This window comes from Balaenoptera ricei, chromosome 12, assembly GCF_028023285.1.
Source record: "Balaenoptera ricei isolate mBalRic1 chromosome 12, mBalRic1.hap2, whole genome shotgun sequence".
NCBI lineage: Eukaryota > Metazoa > Chordata > Mammalia > Artiodactyla > Balaenopteridae > Balaenoptera > Balaenoptera ricei.
The window spans coordinates 68,352,626-68,375,273 of NC_082650.1; the positions used below are offsets into that span (position 1 = coordinate 68,352,626).

The window sequence follows — 22,648 nt, forward strand, 5'->3', positions numbered from 1 at the left end:
ATTTTCTATGTAATGTTGGCTTTCCCCCATTTCTTCCTCCTCTCAAAGGACATCACAGACCTGTTTGGAGCAGATCTACCTGTTGAAGGTGGCAAGGGAGGAGAGTTTGCCTGGCGCGATGGCCCCTTGCTGGCAGCCTTGAAGGCAGGCCATTGGGTTGTGTTGGATGAGGTGAGAGGACGGCCCATCGTGCCAACGTGGGACTACAAGTGTGAGAAATGGGGGTGGGGGCAGAACTTTTCGAGGCTTGAGGGCATTTCGCAGTGGATGATCATGCCCTTGGCTAATAAAGGCAAATTCTCCGATGAAAAGAATCCTCCGTGGTCTCTTTTATGAATAAGAAAAGTCACTTGTCAGAAAGCATATACAGAACTCCCCCCATGTATAGGGTTGGCCAGAAAGTTCATTTGGGTTTTCCCACAGCATCTTATGGAAAACCAAACAAACTTTTTGGCCAGCCCAATATAACCTACAAACTCTCCTACTTTCGTGAGCTAGCCTCCAGAAAAAGTGCCTCTTCACTAGTTTTATGCTCTAGTCGCTGGCAGGCTTGCTGTGTTTGTATTTATTTTCAGAGTTAAACATAGTTTACAAATAGTGCCAACCACCTCATTTCAGCAGAGAGGCTGGGGAGAGTTATAGTAGGAAGAGACATAGAAAAATGGCGAGAAAATGGTCAGTGTTATATGTGCACATGGAATAAATTAATGACCAAAACAGAGCACATCATGAGACACGTGATAAGTGCCGAATCTCTGTGACTGGCAGGCAGCTAGAGAGATATGGAGAAGTGATGCACAAAATAAAAAAATTGAAGGTTGTGGCCAAAGGATTTGAGTTAGTTCGGGATGTGCGATGTCAGTTGCAGAAAAGGCGAGCAAGTAGTTGTGTAGCTTAAAATGATTTGAGTGATGAAAGTGCCACAGAAGACTTTTGACACAGGTCCCAGTGGGTTCCCTAGATTCAGACCCCCTTGTGTCTGCAGTAAGGGGGGTGGATTCCTTTTCTGCTGAGCTGCTTCCTAATTACCAGATATTAAAAGAGAGGGAGGGTTTTGGTTTTTGTTTTATTCCCCCCAGATTTTTTTGAAAAAGATATGTGATAGAATAATCATCAGCCAGGAAAAAAAGAGTGCCTTGTTTCAAAGCTAGAAGACTGCTGACCATAGTCATATTTTGTGGAAATGCACATAGGGACTGCAAGGCATTCTGGCCTTGCAGTCACACGTAAGAGCAGCTTTTAGAACTTGACCTGTATGTGGGTATATAGCGGAGTTTGTGTTTTGAGTGCTTATGTAAACATGACACTTGAAATTCTAATATAATCTGATTTTTGGCCCATTTGCATTTTACTGATTCACATTTCACAGTTGAATTTTTCCATGTTACCTAAAAACCACCCATACTTCACATCCCTGAGCTCTGAACTCAGCATCTGAGGACCTCCATTCAGCAATTTTCATTTCTGGCGCTCACACACACAAATCCTCGTGTTTGCTCTTGTTTTTCACAAAACTGTTGGCATAGTTAGATCTACTTTATGTAGTTTATATCGTGACTTTGAAGCCCATTTGGAGAGTTTATTCAGTATTTGAGCTGGGAAGGATGTTTATTTAAGTATGTAAAGAGCTATCTTACTTCACCTTAAAAAAATCCCAGAGCGAAAATGAGATATCTTTGTATTGGAAAGTTTCTTTTGTAAGCTATGATTTATAAAGTAGGCCAATGTAGGAGCAGATGATGGATACAGTTTTATTTTTGAGACTAATTTAACTGCTGTAAAAAAATTTAACCTACATACTCAGTTTACTTAAAAATTATTGCTATTTTATACACCCCAAATTTCTCTAACATATATATGAAATAATAGGATGAATACACATCAGTTCAGCTTGAGAAGCAGAATGTTACCAATGTTGTTTGAACTCCTTCCCCCTTGAGGATAAGACTACTTTTTGTGCATATTATTCTTTTGCTTTTTGTAACAGCTATACAGCATATAAAATAAGTATATGCTCTTTCTTCTCCAAATAGCTTAACCTGGCTTCGCAGTCAGTCTTGGAAGGACTCAATGCTTGTTTTGACCACCGAGGAGAAATCTATATTCCTGAGTTAGGAATGAGCTTTCAAGTGCTGCATGAGAAGACGAAGATTTTTGGTTGTCAGAATCCTTTTAGACAAGGAGGCGGAAGGAAGGGCTTGCCCAGGTCTTTCCTAAATAGGTTTACTCAGGTAAGATTTGCTGTTGCCCCAGAAACCAGAGGTGGTGTCAGGGGCAATAATACTGCTGACACCTAGCTATGAGGGTGCCCACTATGAGAATGAGACAGGCTCAGTGTAATGATCTGCCTCTCGATTTCGTATCTTTATATGTTGGATATCAATGTGACTGATTCCCATAATCACTTCTCTCCTGCTGCGAATCCTTTATCTTAGGTCTCAGAGGACCTGGTATGTTATCAGTTGGAGGAAAGTAAGATGACCACCATCTTGAGGATTCTATTACTGTGCTCAGAGATTAAGGCCAATCTTTGACCTTTTCAAGTGTATTTGTGATCTGTTAGAACATTAAAAGATTATTTTATAATGAAAATGCATTTAAATCTAAGTAAAATAAAGTATAAAAAACTACCATGAAGAAAAAAAAAATCCAGTATTCTCCATGCCAAAGTCAACCACTATTAATAGTTGGTATCTTTTCTTATTACCTTAATTCTCATTTGCAGCAGAAGGTGTGTGTGTGTGTGTGTACACGTAGGCTTACATGTTTTAACATCTTTTTTCAAAGTTTGGCTAATGTAGTGGCTTGGAAATGCTTCTAGATGTTAGCTTTCTTTTATGCCCCATCCCGTGATAATAAAGAATTTACTGAGTATCTTTTAAGAAATTTATTATGAAAAATTTCAAACTTATTGAAAAGTTGATCAAATTTTAAAATGAATGCTCATATACCTACCATCTGGATTTTTTAGAGCATTTTACATGATATATAGGAAATTAAAATTACAAATATACTTTAAAAAATTACTTACATGTCTTTCTCTAAGTCACTAGAATGAAGCTAACAAGAAAACCCTCTTTTGCTCTATATTTCAAAGATTTTATATGATTCCGTATCCTAAAAATGAAAGAAAATAAATTTCTATAACTGAAATATATATATTACTGAGGTATTATTTGGTGTTAAATAAAAATTTTACGTAAGTCACGGTAGTCATTTCTGGTGTTTGGTAAAGAGAAACGATGGCGTTTTTTCATGTTATTTTTGAATTTTCTAGGTCTTTGTGGATCCCCTTACAGTAATAGACATGGAGTTCATTGCCAGTACTCTGTTTCCAGCCATTGACAAAAGTATTGTTAAAAAAATGGTTGCTTTCAACAACCAAGTAAGTACCTACGTGTATTATTTGTTCTTTGTTTTTCTGATTTTCTCATTTTCTCAACATGGAACACTAAATTACCAGTCTCCGTAACTAAGATAAGTCACATAGACTTCTAAAAGTTTCTAGTGGAAGGCAAGCTACTCATTTGAGGGTTACAGTAATTCAGTTCTGTTGCGTGTATCATTGTCAATGCTTACAGGGTATTCCTGGCATTGAGAAGTCTGGGTTGGGAGAAGGAGACATCTGAATCAAGCCTGTTAGTCTCTGTTTTGGATTATGTATGCATTCACAGTACACTGATAGTACTTAATGCAGTGCCTAGCAGTGGGACATGCTTTCCCAGTAAGGGTGTTTTCTTTTCAGATTGATCACGAAGTGACTGTCGAGAAGAAATGGGGGCAAATAGGAGGACCCTGGGAATTCAACCTCCGGGACCTTTTCCGCTGGTGTCAGTTGATGCTAGTTGACCAGTCCCCTGGGTGTTATGATCCTGGTCAGCATGTGTTTTTGGTCTATGGTGAAAGAATGAGAACCAAGGAAGATAAAGAAAAGGTGAGTTTCATACTTGCTCTTTGCATTTCTTTCCATCTGTAAGTTGATTTCTTCCTGAGGGACAGAAGGGGTGTACTCATTAACAATACCAAACCCAGTAAAGCTGCTTGGAAATTTAAAAGTTACGGGAAGAAACTAAACATTCACCTGTCTCGGAGTCTCATAGTGTAGTTTGCTTTGGAGGACACAGTTTGCTTATCCATCTAAATCCCCATGATTGCAGACCTTCTTTAACAGTATTGCCCTCCATTAATAAAGGCTTGGTCTTTATCACCTTTCCAGGCACAAAAGTGAGAAGCAGGAGGAGACAGGTGATAACCAGTAGAAGAGGAGGGCTTTCTACTTTTAAATAAATGTCAAATTGCAAAGTATTTTCTCTAGAAAGGATAAATAGATGAAAAGAGAGAGGAAATTCTGTATCTAAATGGAAGTAAAAATATCCCTTTGTAAGTAGAAAACAACACCAGAATTTCCAACTTAGTAAATTAATAATGTGTACATTTTGCTTTGTGGTATTTCAAGTCCAGTTCATGGAAAATTCACAACAGTTGCAGGTGGGAGGTGCTGTCATGACCTCTTACAGATGAGGAGGATCCAAGGCTCAGAGTCATGGAATCTCAGTGTAGCAAGTGGCACAGCCAGCTCTCCAGCACAGACCTTTCCACTTTGCCTGCTATTCCTTCTACTGTATCACAGTTGTTTACAAACAAAGCAACTTACAGATTCATGTGAGTTAGAAACAGTAACCTCCTTACTGACGTGAAGATGTGGCTGCACGTGGCACAAGTGACTTTCACACACTTTCATTCTGCTACTAAGAGCACAGATCCCCTTCTGTGTGGCATCCAGAGTCTAGCCCAGTGTTAACAACTCATTTATTACATGCAGATGGCTTTCAGTATTTTAGGACAAGATGTTCAGTTAGTTTTGTTTTTTTCACAAATTTTAGTTCACATAGCCTCAGCTAGTGTTTTCATTTCTCCATCCACTTACTGGTTACAGTGGATTAACTGTGGCAGGACTGGCCAGTGTTGGGGAACTGATGTTGGTCAGATGGTGAGTCACTGTAGGGTGTGGAAGGTTTCCATCACTCCTCCAGTTCAGTTGCTGTAGTTGACCAAATGTTTTCTGAGGGGGAAAGAAGCTAAGTAAAATAATAATAGAAGAAGAGAGGCTATAAAAGTATTTGTAATTTTAACTCTGGTATAATATCAGTGAGAGGAGATGATATGCTGTAGAGTGGGATATAAGGTCAGAAATCGCCTGGACCAAGGAGTAGGTGGTGGGAGCATTTTCTTCTGTGCTGCTTTTAGGCTTTTACTCAGTGTTTGATACTCATTATGATTTTATCTTTGTTGTTTTTATTTTCTGACTTCAGTATACATTGATTAGTATGAATATTGCTGCTTTGTTAGAAATGCACAACTTGTTGTAAATATTTTGGGTGGCTGGAATCTTTGTGGCTGCTATGGGCTAAATTAGTGTTTTTTACACACCCTTATCTTTTCCCCTCCCCAGCTCCTCTTAGATTTAAAAAAAGAAAAAAAAAGTGCATAAATGAAGTACAGTTAACAGGAAGTTTTTAACAGTATTGCTGCTAAGGAAGGGATAAGTGAATGTAAATAATCAGTCAGAGAAATTACTTTGCTTGTCCTCTCTACATAAATATTTAGAAGGATAACAGTGATTTTGGAGTCAGACAGGCTTAGATTTGAAATCAGTTACCAACCATGGGCAAATCATGTAACTCATGAATCCCCTAATCCATATCTATAAAATGGAAATGGAAATACCTATTTTGCAAGGGTATTAGGATCAGAAATAATCTATTAAAGCACCTAATATAATGTTTGGCACGTGGTAGGTACTCAGGAAACAGTCATTGTTCTTCATAAACTTCATGTTTCTCTTCTACCTTCTTTAGGTGGTATCTTGAATGATGAAAGCAAATTCATTTTTCATCTCAAGATTTACCACAGTTTCTATGGCTTTAATTTATGGTATTTTCTCACTGGAATCTCAAAATAATTTGAGATTATGTGGTTACTCTTTTCTTAAGCTTCAGTTTACTTTCATTCTGAAGAATTAAATGCAATCTATCCTTTTTATAAGAAAATTCAAAAAGATAAGGACTCAGAATATTGTCATTCTCCTATTGTGTTCATGTTTACTAGTATTCATTCTAGAAGGTTTGGCTCAGAATTTGGTGGAGTGATTTGTGTTTTGATTGTATCATCGTCTTCCTTTAGGTCATTGCTGTATTCAAGGATGTGTTTAATTCAAATTCTAACCCGTACCTGGGAACCAGACTGTTTCACATCACTCCCTGTGATGTTCAGGTGAGGAGAGGAGGATAAGCCACTTTCAGTTTTCTGTGGCTTCTGCTCCCTCTCGCAGGCACACTTGTGAAAACTCACCGGCATGTCTTTTTCAGCTGGGCTACTCGATGCTTTCCCGTGGCAGCTACGTTCCTCCCCCGACCTGCCGGCCCCTGTTGCTCCTGCACCAGTCTTTACAGTCTCTGGAGTCAGTTATGAAGTGTGTACAAATGAGCTGGATGGTCATCCTTGTGGGGCCAGCCTCAGTGGGCAAGACCAGCTTGGTTCAGCTCCTGGCTCACCTTACTGGTCACACTTTAAAGATCATGGCCATGAACAGTGCAATGGACACTTCAGAGCTTCTGGGTGGATTTGAGCAGGTAACTGATCTGCCTCTGCGTTTTCAGGCAGGACACAATAAACCGTGTGGTCTGGCTGGTGGTCTTCTGTGTTGGTGGTAGCTACAGTAGCAGTGTTCTTTGATTCTGGCCATGGGCTGTGCTGGGTTCACGTGCTCTGGAAATTGCAGGTTGATCTCATCCGGCCGTGGAGGCAGCTCCTTGAGAAGGTGGAGGGCACTGTCAGGACCCTGGTAAGAGACAGCCTCCTCGTCAGTGCCGACGATGCAGAAGTAGTGCTGCGAGCCTGGAGTCATTTCCTCCTGACCTGTAAGCCCAAGTGTCTTGGAGAAGGTGGTAAGGGTGTCACGATGGAGATTGTCAGCAAGCTGGAAGCAGTGCTACTGCTTATGCAGAGACTCAACAATAAAATCAACTCATACTCCAAGGCAGGTATGTGTGTTTGGGTGTGTGTATCAGACACTTACCATTGCCCATATAGTGTCCACCCGCAGGTAATATATTTGTAAATGCAATGCCCATAATTTTTGAAATGAATTTAATGATTATTAACAATCAAAATTTGGAAATCTTTGTCCTAGGAAATAAAATGAAGCTGATGTTAAGTATACAGAATTGGTGATCCTAAACAAAGGAAACAGGAAAGAAATTGGTTACTGAGTTTGATTTATTCTGTGTATAATCAACCACAGTGACTTGTATGTAAATTTGGTTTTATTTTTTGTTGGCCTGTTTTGTTTTTTTTTTAAATTATTTATTTATTTATTTATGGCTGTGTTGGGTCTTCGTTTCTGTGCGAGGGCCTTCCCCAGTTGCTGCAAGCGGGGGCCACTCTTCATCGCAGTGCGCGGGCCTCCCACTACCGTGGCCCCTCCTGCCACGGAGCACAGGCTCCAGACGCGCAGGCTCAGTAGTTGTGGTGCACGGGCCCAGTTGCTCCGCGGCATGTGGGATCCCCCCAGACCAGGGCTCGAACCCGTGTCACATGCATCAGCAGGCAGACTCTCAACCACTGCACCACCAGGGAAGCCCCCTGTTGGCCTGTTTTTTAAACTTGTTAATAACTTCTCAAGAAATTGAGTATTTCAAACTGAAGAACAGAAGTCTAAATTGATAGCTAGGAATCTATTTTGTATAGAAGATGGAGGAAATTCCTCACTTAACCTGGAGATATACAACTCTCATCTTGTAGTGCAACTTTTTGGGTGGTGATGAGCATGCCTTTAGGGGAAACTTGATTAAAGGTTAAGGCCTGTCACTGAGGTTGTCATCCTTTCCAGAACCTGGTCTTAACTGTTGATTCCTTAGGAATTCTCAGTTATTCCTTGGGAATAGTTGATTCCTTAGGGCTGAAGAAATGAGACTCCCCTCTTCCCACTGTGTCAACCTTGTATCCATAGCTGTGGGTCAGATAGTTTACTTTCTTAGTTAAGACAGTGATTTCAGTGTTGTTTTGATCTGTCATTTTCCAATTCAAGCTCACCATTTGAATTTGAAATTCTTTACTCATTCATTCAAATTAATTATTAAATAGGTTAATGAAGTCATATATCACTTTATATATTTTTAAAAGATAGGTATTGTAAAACTCACCATTGAGGTTTGAATTCCTACTGAGTGGTGGACACTATGTTAAATGTGTTTACTTTTAATCCTCACAACAGTACCACATTATAAGGAAAAATGAACCCCATTTTATACATGAGGAAATGGATGCTCATAAAAGTAAAATAACCTGCCCAATGCCTTCTTGTTACCGAGTGGTTAGACTAGGTTTGGGCTCCAGTCCTCTGTGACTTCAAAGCCTGGAATCTGGTGTGTATGGATTTCTTTCATAAGTCTGTTAAAATGTAAATATCTAGGGAAGTTCTCACAGCCCATTCTCAATACTGCTTTTTTTTTTTTTAATTTATTTATTTGGCTGCATCAGGTCTTAGTTGTGGCACGCGGGATCTTTCGTTGTGGCGCACGGGCTCTAGAGCGCTCTGGCTCAGTAGCTGCGGCGCACAGGCCTAGTTGCCCTGCAGCACGTGGGATCTTAGTTCCCCGACCATGGGGTGAACCCGTGTCCCTCGCATTGGAAGGCGGATTCTTAACCACTGGACCGCCAGGGAAATCCCAATACTGCTTTTTATTTAGGATTGACTTTCATATTGAGTAATTCATTTCTTAGGGATATTGATAGAGTGAAAGAGGCTGGGTCTAAAACAGTTTGTCTACTACTCTCTTACTTTTGGTTAAAAGTATCTTTTCTTCTTCTTAACTTTATATCTTTTAATGTCCCTATGATGAACATGTGTGACTTTTAAAATATATTCTAGTTTCATATTTTATCTTAAATCTTTGTACATATTGAGCATATATATAATAGCTCTATTAACATCAGAATGCAGCCCTTAGGGACTTAAAGAAGCAAGAAAATATATCTAGGAATTTTTATTAGATTCTGGGCATTTTGAATTTAAGTTGCTAAGTGCTGCATTTTGTTTTTTTGAGGTTTTCTTTGGGGGGAATAAGGCAGTTGAGTTGCTTATGGATCATTTTTATCTTTTCAAGCTTGCACTTAAGCTGTGTAAGGTCAGGTCCGGAGTAACCTTTGCTCTAGGGTTAAATGAGCCCCCCTCTTGAGGCATGGCCCTATGACATCTCTACTGAAGGTCCTGTGTGTTCTGCGGAGTCTCTTCGCTTTGACTGGTGGGAACTGGAGTGTTGTTCAGCCCCGTGTGAACTCCGGGAATTCTTCAGCTCACAGCTCCCCAGTACCTGTCCTTTCCTTGGAAGTTTTTGCTCATGCTTGTGGAGTTTCAGCCTTCACATGCACGTGTAGATTATTATTGAGCCAAAGACTCCAGGAGCCCTCATCTGGATTTCTGGAGCCATCCCTTTGAGTAACTCTTGCCTTTTGAGCACCCTGCCCCTCATTCTAGTTGCTGTAGCGTCCCTGAATTCAAGTCTGTGACCTCAGGTCATTGAGGCCTTGGGATCTGTTTGAGTTTCCCCTCCCCGCTTTGCAGTCTAGAAACTGCTTCCAGGCAGAAAGCCGGCCATTATAGGACCTCCTTCCCTCAGGTGTCACATTCCTGTACTGTTTTCCAACATCTGAAAGCAGTTGTTTCATGTATTTTACCAGTTTTCTAATCGTTAAACACTGGGAGGTTAAGTCTAAACCTTACTATTCCTTCATGGCTAGAAGCAGAAATCCAACATATATTACCTTATGATATGAAAAAGGGTCAGGAAACAATTTCTTCTCTTTCTTTTTTAAAGTTACTTTTTTTTGGATTCTATTTGGTTTTTAAAAGATTTTGTTTATTTATTTATTTATTTATTTATGGCTGTGTTGGGTCTTCATTTCTGTGCGAGGGCTTTCTCTAGTTGCGCCGAGCGGGGGCCACTCTTCATCGCGGTGCACGGGCCTCTCACTATCGCGGCCTCTCTTGTTGCGGAGCGCAGGCTCAGTAATTGTGGCTCACGGGCCTAGTTGCTCCGCAGCATGTGGGATCCCCCCAGACCAGGGCTCGAACCCGTGTCCCCTGCATTGGCAGGCACAGTCTCAACCGCTGCGCCACCAGGGAAGCCCCTCTCTTTCTTTTTTAAAAAAATAATTTTATTTTATTGGAGTATAGTTGATTTACAGTGTGGTGTTTCAGGTGTACAGCAAAGTGATTCAGTTATATATGTACATATATTCATTCTTTTTTAGATTCTTTTCTCATATAGGTTATCACAGAATATTGAGTAGAGTTCCCTATGCTATACAGTAGGTCCTTGTTGGTTATCTGTCTTACATAAGGAAACAATTTCTAATAAGAAAGATCAATTGAAAAAATTCTGGGAAAGGACTATCTAAACTATGAAGCAAATAAATACCGGTTGTTACTGTATACGATATGGTCATTACAAAGGATGCCCTGTTTAATGACACTGATTGCATTGTGCCGACTTAACAGCACTTTCCTATAGTATAAATGCAGTAATAGGTGGAAGACATTATCCTTCCTCATTTGAAAAATTAAAACACATCAAGATAATTTCCCTTCTCCATCACCCTTGAGTCAACTTTATCTAGCCATTCATTCAGAAAGCCATTAAGTATTTTCTATCCCCAAACCTAATTTTCTTACTTGTTTTGTTCAAACAAAAATGAAAATCTTTTTGTTTACCCTATTATGAAACTTCAAAGAACTGGGCCAGAAGTTTCCAGCCTTCTTTTAATAAACTCTTAGTTTTTTGTTTTATTTGTTTGTTTTTGATTGCCCTGGTTTGAAATTAAATACTGTGGCTGTGACGTTTCAGAGTTTGCCAAACTCGTGGAAGAGTTCCGAAGCTTTGGTGTGAAGCTTATGCAGTCAGCCAGTGGCCGAAGCTGTGGCACATTCGAATGGGTTGACAGCATGTTGGTTCGGGCCCTGAAGTCTGGAGATTGGCTTTTGATGGACAATGTTAACTTCTGCAAGTAAGGACCTTCTATTCAATCATGAGTGGGTCTGATTGAAATTTGAGATATGCATGTCAAAGTAGAAACCCAGGTGGAAGCTCTGGTTTTGTTTTTCCTCCCTCCCTCCCTGCCTCCCTCCTTCCCTCCCTCCCTCTCTCCCTCTTCATTGGTGTGCGCAGGCATTGCAGTGCGCGGGTCTCTCATTGCAGTGGCTTCTCTTGTTGCGGAGCACGGGCTCAGTAGTTGTGGCTCGCAGGCTCAGTAGTTGTGGCGCACAGGCTTAGTTGCTCTGCGGCATGTGGGATCTTCCCGGACCAGGGCTTGAATCCATGTCACCTGCATTGGCAGGCAAATTCTCAACCACTGCACCACCAGGGAATTCCAGCTCTGGTATTTTTAATCCACTGTTTTCTTAGCTAGAAACACATCCTCAGCTATATTCTATGGACTTCTCCCAGTGGTGAACAATGGTAGTTGGTTATTAGCTACAATATTTAAGTTCTAGCAGATAGTTTTGAGCTGAACTGAAGGCTAACAAAATTGGACTACTTTTCCAACTAACATCCTTTGAGTTACACCTTTGTATTTAACATCAGAAAGGTTCCTTTTGTTAGGGTTTTTTTTCTTTTCTTTCTTTTTTTTTTTTTGCCGTGCCACGCAGTTTGTGGTATTTTAGTTCCCTGACCAGGGATTGAACCCCAGTCCACGGCAGTGAAAGCGCTGAGTCCTAACCCCTGGACTGCCAGGGAATTCCCTGTTAGGGTCATTCTTAAGTACAGATTTTTGAAATGGAGGGTCTGACACAGGGCAGACATTTAGTAAATGTGCATTCAGTGTGTACCACTTGATTCCAAAGTAAGGAGAAGGGCAAGCATAAGACTACTCTGCCTGTACAGTGAGTGTAATACAGGTCAGGTGATGGGCTTCTCTACCTGGAGCATTTTCAGAATGTTTCGAATTAAAATCCAGTTACCTTTAAATGGATTTGATAATATTGGGAAGTGGGGGAGAGGGAGGGGGAAAGAGAAGACAGTTGTATTAGTTCAGGGAACTTCCTATCATTTTCCTTAATTCATTCAACAAACATTTTGTATATTTACTGTGTATGAATCACTGGGCTGTGTGCCTTGGGGAGTGAAAACGGGTATTGATAGGAAAAGAGATCTTGGAAGAATCACAGTTCTGTACGGGGACGTGGTCTGTGCTGAAGGGAAGACATGGGTCAGGCGCAGTGAGAGGCCTGAGCCAGGGCGGTAGTCAGTGTGGCACGCCAGCCTGTCCCCCATTTGGATTCTCTCTGTGCAGCCCATCGGTGCTGGATCGTTTGAATGCTTTGCTGGAACCCGGAGGTGTCCTCACTGTTAGTGAGAGAGGAATCATCGATGGATCCACTCCCACCATAACACCAAATCCCAATTTCAGGTATTTATGCCTCTTAAGTGTGTGCCTCAGAATCTGACAGCCTTGATGTCAGAGGTGACCATTCATTAGGGCCACCTTATGTATCGTATTTGTACAGTCAGTCATGAGCATGTTCATGCACTCATTGATTTAACAAATATTTACTGAGGCTCTGCTATTTGCCAGGTGCTGGTGTGCTTTGGGGGGGCACAGCAGTAAATAAGAAAGATGAGGTCCCTGCCTTGGGTTGGTGAAGGCTGGAAGCAGGGAGACCAGTTACAAGCCTTTTGCAGTTCAGGTGAGAGATGATAGCTTAGACTAGGGCTCTTAGATCAGTGGGACTTGCTCATGGGGTTGTGGGTTAAGAAAAGGAGGAAGCAAAGATGGCATCTAAGGTTTTGGCTTGAGTAATTGGGTAAAAGGGTGCCATTCATTGAGAAAGGAGAGACTGGCAAAGGAGCAGGTTTGGTGTGGGGAGGGTTAGCAGCAATCAGCTGTTTAGCTTTGGAGGTAAGTGTGAGCTGTCAGATAGCTAGATGCAGAAGTTGATGGCCATTGAATGTTACGAAGCTAAGTGTTTCTGGAGAAGACACTGCTCCTTTTTCTTTTCTCTGTAGGTGAGTTAGAATAATTGATGAATTAGCACTGCCTGATGTGGGGAATATCTGAAAGTAAGAATTTTACAGTCCTCAGTACTAAAGTGCACTGGATATTCAATACTTAGTTCCTTAGGAAAATAGGTTTAGAGAAACTGATTTGCTGTATTGATGCATTTTGGAACTAGAGGATAGAATGCAGATGTAAATAGCATCTGTACGTTGAGTTAGCAGTGTCTCTTTTGATGAGCTCCCTGAAGATGAGCCACATATGATTTGCCCTCACCAATTGTTGCTGAGCTGCACTGTCAGTTGCACTGAGATTTTGATTTTTTTTCCTTTGAATTGCTATACTACTAGACTTTTTCTCTCAATGGATCCTGTTCATGGAGAAATATCCCGAGCTATGAGGAATCGTGGACTTGAAATCTACATTTCAGGAGAAAGGGATGGGGGCATCCCAGATGACCTGGATCTGAAAGTCCTACTGCACAGCCTTGGGTTGGTGGGGGACAGTGTGTGTGACATCCTTTTGGCTTTGCACTCAGAGACCCGAAGTGCTGTTGTAGGTAAGGTGCTTGACTTCTAGGCCTCTGCAGGGTTTTCTTCCTCTGGAAGTTCATGTTACTCCATTTGACTGCTAGTTCAGGAGTTCTTACATTTAGTGTACATAGAAATAGAAATTACCAGGAAAGCCTGTTAGTAATGTAGATGCGCTTGGTACCCTTCTTCCCCAAGAGATTGGGTTCAGCAGATCTGAGTGAGGCACAGGAATCAGCATGTTAAAGAAGCTTCCTGGGGAATTCTGATGCGTGCAGTCAGAGACCACACTCAGAGGAGTACCTGTACTGCTTTTCACACTGAGATTGGTGAAGTTTGTCCTGCAAATCTTCACGGTCATCATCAAATCTCTTGAAGGTTGAATAAAGAGGGAGCTTTGAGTTGTTTAAAACAGACAGGTGTTACTTCTTCTAAATGTCCAAATATACAAGAAAGAGCAGTAATAATAACAATAATGAAAAAATAATGAAATGTTACTTATTAAGTAACTACTCTGTGTTAGGTGCAATGTTGGCTGCTTATTTAGTCCTCACATTAGTTCTGCAAGGTAGATTTCCATTTTACAGATAAGGCTCAGAGAGGTAGATTAACTTGTCAAATCCAAACAGTTAATAATGACAGCTGGGATTTGAAAGCAGGTCTGTTGAATTTCAAAGCCCATGGTTCTTTCTGGCACCATGCTCATTTTGCCCCCTTCAGTGTATGTCGGCTTTAGATCCAAGGGTCTTTGTGGCCAGGCTTTATCACATTAGTAAATGAGTCATCTAGTCACTTCCCCAAAAGGTACTGCTGACAGGGAAGGAGGGGAGGAGGGCGGAATAGGAGGCAAGGAATGTGAATGTTCCCACAAGTTCATTGTGTGCTAATGAGCCCCTATAGTCCACTTGGAAGGCTTTCTAAAATAAGTATCTGGGTGGATTTGAGTGGAAGTTTGATGTGAAGGTGAAATTTGTCCATTTTCATTGGAGATTTTTCAGAATCTATTGCTCATGGATGGCACTATTTCTTCTTTATAGGTTCTCCAGCGTCCTCGTTGTCAACACTCATTCAGACAGCCTTACTCATTGTGCAGTACCTACAGCGAGGGCTGAGCTTAGACAGAGCCTTTTCTGAAGCATGCTGGGACGCATATGTCCGTTCCCAGGCTTCACCAGCAAACCAGAAGGTACTGTGAAGTGTTTCACACAGCTTTCTACTTTATAACATTACAGGTAATAGGAGGAAACTTTATTGGTGGCAACTTTAATGACCTAAGAGAGCCATCTGTAGTTATGCTCTAACAGAGATCTGGTATCCAGGCACTTTTCTGGAAAATAGCGTAAATATAAATATTCCTTGAAACTTGCCTCTCAGCAGAAAAAGTGAAATTTAGCTTGTAATGTATATTGAGGAATGTGTCTGAGTGTTGTGAGAGGATCACAAAGAGTCTAGAAAACTACTGTTACCCTGCTAGTTTTTGGTAAGAGCACTTGTGTCTCAGTGCCTGTACACCATGTGTTTTTATCTCCTACCAGCTTGTGCAGGCTTTACTGGAGAAACATGTTTCTTCTCTGCAAGCACATGAAACCTGGGGCAACTCCATTCTTGCCATGGGGCTGTGGCCAGATTCTCTGCCCTCGGCTCTCTCTGCTACGGAAGATTCTCATCTCTCTAAAGTCCGAGGCGATGGACAGATCTTAGCATATTGTCTCAATAGGCTGAGCATGAAAACGAGCAACTGGGCAAGGTTAGTGGAGCCTTGAGCTTCTGTGTCTCTTTGGCATCTTGACTTTTCCTTCCTCCCTCCCTTCCTTTCTTCCTTCCTTCTTTCCTTCCGTCCTCCCTCTCTCCCTCCCTCTCTCTCTTTCTTTCTCCCTCTCTCTTTTTTTGATGGTAATGGTCATGACCCAGCATATTTGACCAGAATGTTATGTGGCCATTTTCCACACAGTTCTGTTGTTTGTTGTGATATTGCTCCCTATTTATTATTTATTATAGGTGCGTGTTTTAATTGTCCCCCTTTGGAGGGGACTCATGTTTTCCCTGTTAACCTCTTTGATACATTAATTGTAAAGTTATTGTCTTGGTTCTTTGAAATATGAAATGAAGATTTAACCCTAGTACTAACTTTGCCTATTGCAATGAATTTCAGGATTCAGCCTCTTACTTTGCCAGACTTAGAGAAAATTATGCAGTCCTCCCACCCGGAGAGCTTAAAATTCAGTTCAGTTGAAATGGATACTTACTGGATCGATGAACCAGATGCTCTGGCTGTGGCTGTTAAATTGCTCATAGAAAGAGCAACCAATCAAGACTGGATGCTCAGAGTTAAATGGCTTTATCATTTAGCCAAGAATGTGCCACAGGGGCTTGGTGAGTAGAGAGACTTACTTTGTGTAATGAGGGAATTTAAGTACACTTACCCGGCTTTAGTAACTCAGCAGTTGTTTTACTCTCCGGCTACACTGTTAAAATTACATCTGGGGGAGCTCCTAGCAGGACGTATATGACTTAGCATTACTGCTTATATAGCTGTTAAAATATTAAGGAACACATCTGCCCTTAGATGTTCCCTGAGAGAAATTTTTTTTTCCCCACGTAATCCTTAGCATTTCAGGATCCATCCAGCTTTCTATCAAATCCAGAAGGAAAATGTACTATATTATGTTACTTTTAAGTTTTTGAACATCCTGCTTTTTTTTGCTGTACTTACTCTGCTGCACATGCATTCTATCTGGGAAAGGGTTGCTTTTGGTAAATGTACTTCCCATAAAAGTACATAAGATTCTAATCTTATTTTCATTCCAGTGCTCTAAGTGGTCGTGCTTGATTTCTTTGTACTTTTTTTTCATTCCAAGAGAGGGAAAAGCAACAGTTAACAACATTGTGCAGATTGTAAAGTACAGAACGTGGAATTTGTTGGTAGAACTTGTTGACTAAAGTAATTGAGTTTACATGAGTCTTTCTGCTCCACGAGAACTTGTAGATAAGACAGTGTATGTGTATATTATTGTGTGGTACATGTGATGTCTAAACGTTGAGAGAAAAATTGTATAAATATTCGTATCTGCGGCGTCCTGTGTGATAGCTACTAGCCACAGGTAGCCACTAAAATGTGACATGTGACATGGCTACTGTGACAGCAGCTATAGAACAGAAGGTTCGAATGGACGGCACTGCTTTAGATGCTAACGTTTGCTTCTCCTTCCTCCACAGAGTCAGTACAGATTCATTTGGAAGCCAGTGCTGCATCTCTTAGGAATTTTTACTCAAATGCTCTCTCATCTGGGGTCAGTAATGTCATCAAAATATTACAACCAAATGTAACAGGTACTGCACCTGACTTGATTTCTAGCTCTCAGCACTCTGGGGAACCTGTCCATTGAGTTCATGGGAGAAAGATCTGTTACAGCTCCCACTTGTAACAGTTTTTTCTAAAGAAGACTCAGGGTATCCAGATGCAAATTCTGCTGCTTTTTTTGAAATTATGCATTTATTCTTCAGTTTCTGAAAGAGGATGATGACACACAATGTAGTGGGAAGAACACGGGAGTTGGAAGACTGGGCTCCAGTTCCAACTTGGCCACAAACTGGCTTGTTGATTTGGGGCCCATCATTCACACTTGCTGACTTTGTTTGAAAAATATGGGAATTAAATTCATTCTTCTGGGGTCCCTTTCACTTATGACTTTCTGTGATATACTAGTACTGTTAACAGAAACTGTGATCTGTTTTGAGACAAAGGGGAAACAGTACAGGATCAGTTTCTTCAGAAAATAGAAAACCTTAATGATGAAGTTATAAAGCCTTAAATACAAAGTTACAAAACAAAATCATAATGATAAAAGGAGTAGCCATCTGAGCTATCTAATCAAATGAGGTATTCAGAATTTCTCAATCTTTATCTGATGTTGATCAAAACATACTGTTACCCATTTGGTTCAGAAAAAAATATGCATGATGCTTTTGTGCTAAACCTTATGTTTACATAATTATAATCTTATGTATACTTATAATTACCTTATGTACACTAAAGGTAATGGGGTAAATGGTTGAGCAGAAATCAAACAATAGAGAAAACTTCTGTAGTAGTCAGATTGCGGCTGAACCTAATTATGGCTTTCCAATTATGAAGGAATTTTGGTCTTTGGGAACACAGTTCTAGAGTAGAGTGGTAGGTTCCCTTTGTAGCAGACATGGCTTGCCCTCTGTTGGCACTCATTAGCTCGTCTTCCTTTTTCCTTTTCAGCTGTGTAGCTCTGGATTGTGTAGTCTTGCTGGACTTTGGGATATGGGCCCCCATGTGTACCTTGCTATTCACAATAGGCATTTGTTAGGCTACTCTATGGTGGATGCCTTTAAAACTTGAAGTGCTCCACTGACCCATCCAGCTCAGCCACCATCAAATTAATGTTCCCATCATTTTGTCTTACCTCTTCCGCTGGGCTCTCAACCTCTGGAGCGGGTCAGAGTCTGATCGCTGCTGCTTTACAGAAGAGATACCGAGCTTGAGCCAAAGGAGTAAGAAGTAGCAGCAGCACATCCTGTGATTATAAAGAAATGGTTTTTAAGGGAAATAATCTTGAGTTGCTTTTCTTATTGAAAGCAAATAATGAGATGTGTTCTCATTCATTTTCTGCCATGTAAGTTCGTTTTTTTATGGTTAATGGCGAAAGATTGGGTAATTAAGCCCATGGATTCTTTCCCAACCAGAAGCGGGAGCTGAGCAAATGAATACATTTGTTGGAATGTTTATGCTCTAGCAGAGGTTACCTTTCTACCCTACGGTGGAATGAATTTTCAGGGCTAGAAGAAATTTTGCATTTAGAAAGGAAATAGCGTAGAAGCTGTTGAACCCTACTTTTCTACTACCATGGACTGAAACCATTTCCCTGGTCCCTCTCTTCCCCGGCAGGACTCAGTGTGATCAAAGTAAAACAATGAAAATCCTCAACTGAAATTTGCCAGGCAAGGAGTTTAACTCCAAAATTCTACCTTCTGTTTTTTAAACTAGATGAATATGTGATCCCTCTGGATCCCCGATGGAATATGCAGGCTTTGGACATCATTAGAAATTCGATGGACTTTGACCCACAAATGGACCAGCCTGAGCAGCTCTTTGCCCTTTTAGAGTCTGTTGCAAACAAGTAGGTGAAGTCTACTGTTCTGGGTGCTGTTTGCCTCGCTGTACACCATGGCTTCACAGATTATACCTTTCCTAAGCTATACTTGACAGTCTTATGGGTGTTTAATTTTCTGAACCTGAGAAGTGGTGGGTGTCAGACATGATTGCCTTCGTCACCACCTCTCCTTCACGCTCCATGTGCAGCAAAATCATTCTGACCCTGATGTCCAGGTGCCTGTGAATGTGACAGGTTCTTAATAATTTAATAGGGTGCTTTAATAAATACACTAGTGAAGCATTAGTGGTGGGATTTGTTTTATGGTTAATTTTTTATCATAGGACAGTTGTGTTTCCACTCTTTTCTGTGTGATTCTCAGCAGCTCCTTGCATTTTCACATGTCCTTTCCTCAGCCATCTGTCTGCCCCGTCAAATGTTGGAGATGTACGTACATAGTGACCTATAGTATAAATTTACATAATTGTTATATAAGTTAATCTTTCCTCACCTTTAATTTAATGACCAGTATTATTTTTTAATTGGCCATTAGTGTAATAGATTTAAAAAATAATTTTGTAATTGAGGTATAACGTGCATTACAGAAAAGTACACTAATGATGATTATATATTGTTTTGATGACTTTTCACAAAGTGAACTCACTCATGTGATAATGTAGTAGCACCTCTGAGGCCCTCTTGTCCCCCCTCCCAGCAACTCCCCCTTCCTCCTCCCTAGGTAACTTCTAGCACTGCAGGTTAATTGTGAGATGGCCAGTTTTAAGAGTTCGCAGCACAGTTTGTCATGTCATGGCAGAGCAACACAGTGGGGCTGGGTGGTCTACCTAGCCCTCTGTCTTCCTACCCCCAGCTCAGTTGTCATCCCTCTTGCTGCCGTCTCTCTAGTCCAGAATTTGCAGAGGCATGAGGGGAATGGCAGGTTGAAGGAGATTGATGTTCCAAAGGGTTCTCAGGATTCAGCAGGTAGAGGCTGTAATAAGTATTATTAACCAATACCTATTATGTTATGGAATCTCATTTCAGGACAATCATATATCTTGATCGGGAAAAACGGATTTTTACTGAAGCAAATTTGGTTTCTGTTGGTGGCAAGAAGTTAAGAAATAGTGTTTTGAGAATGTCCTTTGAATTCCATAAAGGTAAGGACATTACCTTTACTTTCTTCAGTTATGCCTCTGACTGCATAATGTTGCTGAAGGTGAGAGGGATTCAGCAGCTGATGCCATGGTACTGATTCCTTTTGATTTGCTAGCTTGAGTTTGAACATCTTCCCTTATTCAGTATTTTTGACTAAGTGCTTTTTTACACGTCCTTGATCTCATTTACTTTTTATAGCAACCATGAGATAAGCCTCATGAGAGAGGAAAGGGAGGCACAGAGATGCTCAAGGTCACATCTCTAGCAAGTAGCAGAGCCAGAACTTGAAACTTGTTCTGTTGGCTCAAAAGTATGAGCTCATAAGCATTTGGTTATAGGTTCTTTCTTCCTCCTTTTTTTTTAAATTGAAAAGATAACGGTATTTCTTGGAAAATATTCAAACTATTATAGAAGCATAAAAATGGAAAAAGTCTCCTCTCGCAGCAGCTACTGTTAATAGTATATTTGTTTATATCTTCTCACATCTGTCTGTATTATCTATCCATCCAGTCATATACACACTTAGAATTCGTATTTAAACAATTTTGTATTTAAACAAATGCTTTTTTTTTTTTTTAATTAAGACGTTATGAACATCTCTAGGTATACACGACTAATTTGCTAACTTAATAATAGACAAAGATTTGCATTCAATTTTGACGTTTCAAATTGACCCTTGTACTGAGAATAACGTTAAGTTGTAGATTACTGTTGATTTTGAAAATGTCCAGAGATTTAAATCTGATCAAATGTTCTTATTTTGTTTATACCAACTCTAAGATCCAGAGAGCTATCACAGCCTGCCCCATGAAATCGTGGTCAATCTTGCTGCTTTTTTTGAACTTTGTGATGCGCTAATCCTGCTCTGGGTACAGTCCTCCCAGGGGATGGTGTCTGATGCCAGTGTTAATGAGGTAAGGAGATGTACCTGTTTTTATCTTAAGCAACATATTTCTTGGCACAAAGATTCTTAGGGGCAAGACCAACTTCAGTGTTGTTATAGGTACAATATTATTTGAGAAGTTCTTAAGAATTTAAATAGATACACATATTTTAAAGCTTTATGGGGTTATAACTGACATATAGTAAGTCGCATATAAAGTGTACAGTTTTGTATGTTTGACATGTGTACACCCGTGATACCATTACCACAATCATTACAGTGAACCTCTCCATCACCCTCAGACCTTTTCATCTTGTTCTTTTGTTTTCTTTTCTTTTTTCCTACCCCCCACCTCCAACCAGGTATCCACTGATCTGCTTTCTGTTAGTGTAGCTCAGTTGTGTTTTCTAGTATTCTATATTGTTCTTTTTTATCTGGCTACTTTCACTTAAAATCATTTTGAGGACTTCCCTGGTGGTCCAGTGGTTAAGACTCCACACTTCCAATGTAGGGGGCACAGGTTTGATCCCTGGTCAGGGAACTAAGATCCCATATGCCGCGTGGTGCAGCCAAAAAAATAAAAATAAAATAAAAATGAAAAAAAATATTTAAAAAATCATTATTTTGAGATGCATCCATATTGTTTTGTGTCTCAAGAATTCATTCCTTCTTATTGCCAAGTAATAGTCCACTGCATGTATGTATTACATCTTATTCATCCACTCACCTGTTGATAAAAATCAGAATCTTAACAGTTATACTTCAATTCACTTAATCCTTCTTAGACATGATTGTCACATATGGACTAAATTGGGCTTGAATCCAGATTATTCGAGTAATTCTGGTTAAACTAGAATTGTAGATCTTAAACTTTTTAGTCTCAAGACCCACCCCCCCTCTTATGTTCATAAAAGTTACCAAAACCCTCAAAGAACTTTTGTTTATGTGTTTACATGTATCAATATTTACTTTATTAGGAAATAAATCTGAGAAATGTAAAAAATATTTATTAATGTGTTTAAGAAACACAGTAACAAATTCATTTCATGGTAATATGAATAACATTTTTAATGAAAAACAACTATTTTCCAAAACAAAAATTAAGAGGAGTGGAACTGTTTTACATTTCTGCAAGTTTCTTTAATGTCTGGCTTAACAGAAGAAAGCTGGATTCTCACACCTGCTTCTGCATTCGGTCTCTTACAGTATGTTGTATGGGTTGAAGTTTGTGAAGAAAAACTGGCCTCTATTTCATGTGGCTAAGAGATTGGAAAGGGAGGAGTATTTAACAAACATTTCATATAACTGTGATATTCTTCTTTGATTCTATACCACAGGTTGACAAGTGTTAGTTTTGTAAAGGTTACTTGTAACGTGGAATCTGAAAAAGTATCACTGATCTTGTCATGCGTTAAAATCCGTTGGCCTGGCTTGCAGTTTGGATGGACTTTTAGCCTTGCATGTATGGTCTCATGCACTGGTAATTTGGAAAGTATTGTTCAGTGAGTTATCAGATCTTCCAAATGTTGACACATTACATTTTTCAATATAGATAAATTTAAAAAGTCCCACTCATGAAAAATTACCACAAAAAGGTACCTCATGAAAAAATCTGTAAGTATTGGGAAGTTGTCAAACTCTTAGTTTTTCAAAGTTCTAGGTTTTACTTGAAGGTTCAAATTCTGTCATCAGCAGCAAATACTCTCCTGTTTTTCTTGAACTGACAGGTTGACTTCATTCATTTTCCACACAGTGTTTGCCAGACACCCAATCACAGTTTGTCCCCTCCACCCTCCCCGCCCTGTTTTTGGTACCATCAGTGCAAATGTCAACATAGTGAAAAAGGCAAATAACGTGACATTATTATGAAAACAGCTTTGACATCATAAAACCTAAAAGGA

General features: G+C 40.1%; 1 protein-coding gene across 2 annotated transcripts in view; it reads left to right on the forward strand.

The window, feature by feature from the left end:
- The window catches only part of MDN1 (midasin AAA ATPase 1), a 158,572-nt gene that overhangs the window by 75,591 nt on the left and 60,333 nt on the right, over window positions 1-22,648 (forward strand). For both annotated transcript variants that reach the window (XM_059941583.1, XM_059941584.1), the window contains 17 exons: window positions 49-171; window positions 2,034-2,231; window positions 3,278-3,385; window positions 3,746-3,934; window positions 6,184-6,273; window positions 6,369-6,632; window positions 6,782-7,043; window positions 10,908-11,067; window positions 12,355-12,471; window positions 13,407-13,615; window positions 14,624-14,772; window positions 15,122-15,333; window positions 15,739-15,959; window positions 16,803-16,916; window positions 18,601-18,733; window positions 19,751-19,866; window positions 20,645-20,778. In XM_059941583.1, the coding sequence (XP_059797566.1) occupies window positions 49-171; window positions 2,034-2,231; window positions 3,278-3,385; window positions 3,746-3,934; window positions 6,184-6,273; window positions 6,369-6,632; window positions 6,782-7,043; window positions 10,908-11,067; window positions 12,355-12,471; window positions 13,407-13,615; window positions 14,624-14,772; window positions 15,122-15,333; window positions 15,739-15,959; window positions 16,803-16,916; window positions 18,601-18,733; window positions 19,751-19,866; window positions 20,645-20,778 (2,799 nt within the window). The remainder of the gene's footprint in view (window positions 1-48; window positions 172-2,033; window positions 2,232-3,277; window positions 3,386-3,745; window positions 3,935-6,183; window positions 6,274-6,368; window positions 6,633-6,781; window positions 7,044-10,907; window positions 11,068-12,354; window positions 12,472-13,406; window positions 13,616-14,623; window positions 14,773-15,121; window positions 15,334-15,738; window positions 15,960-16,802; window positions 16,917-18,600; window positions 18,734-19,750; window positions 19,867-20,644; window positions 20,779-22,648) is intronic.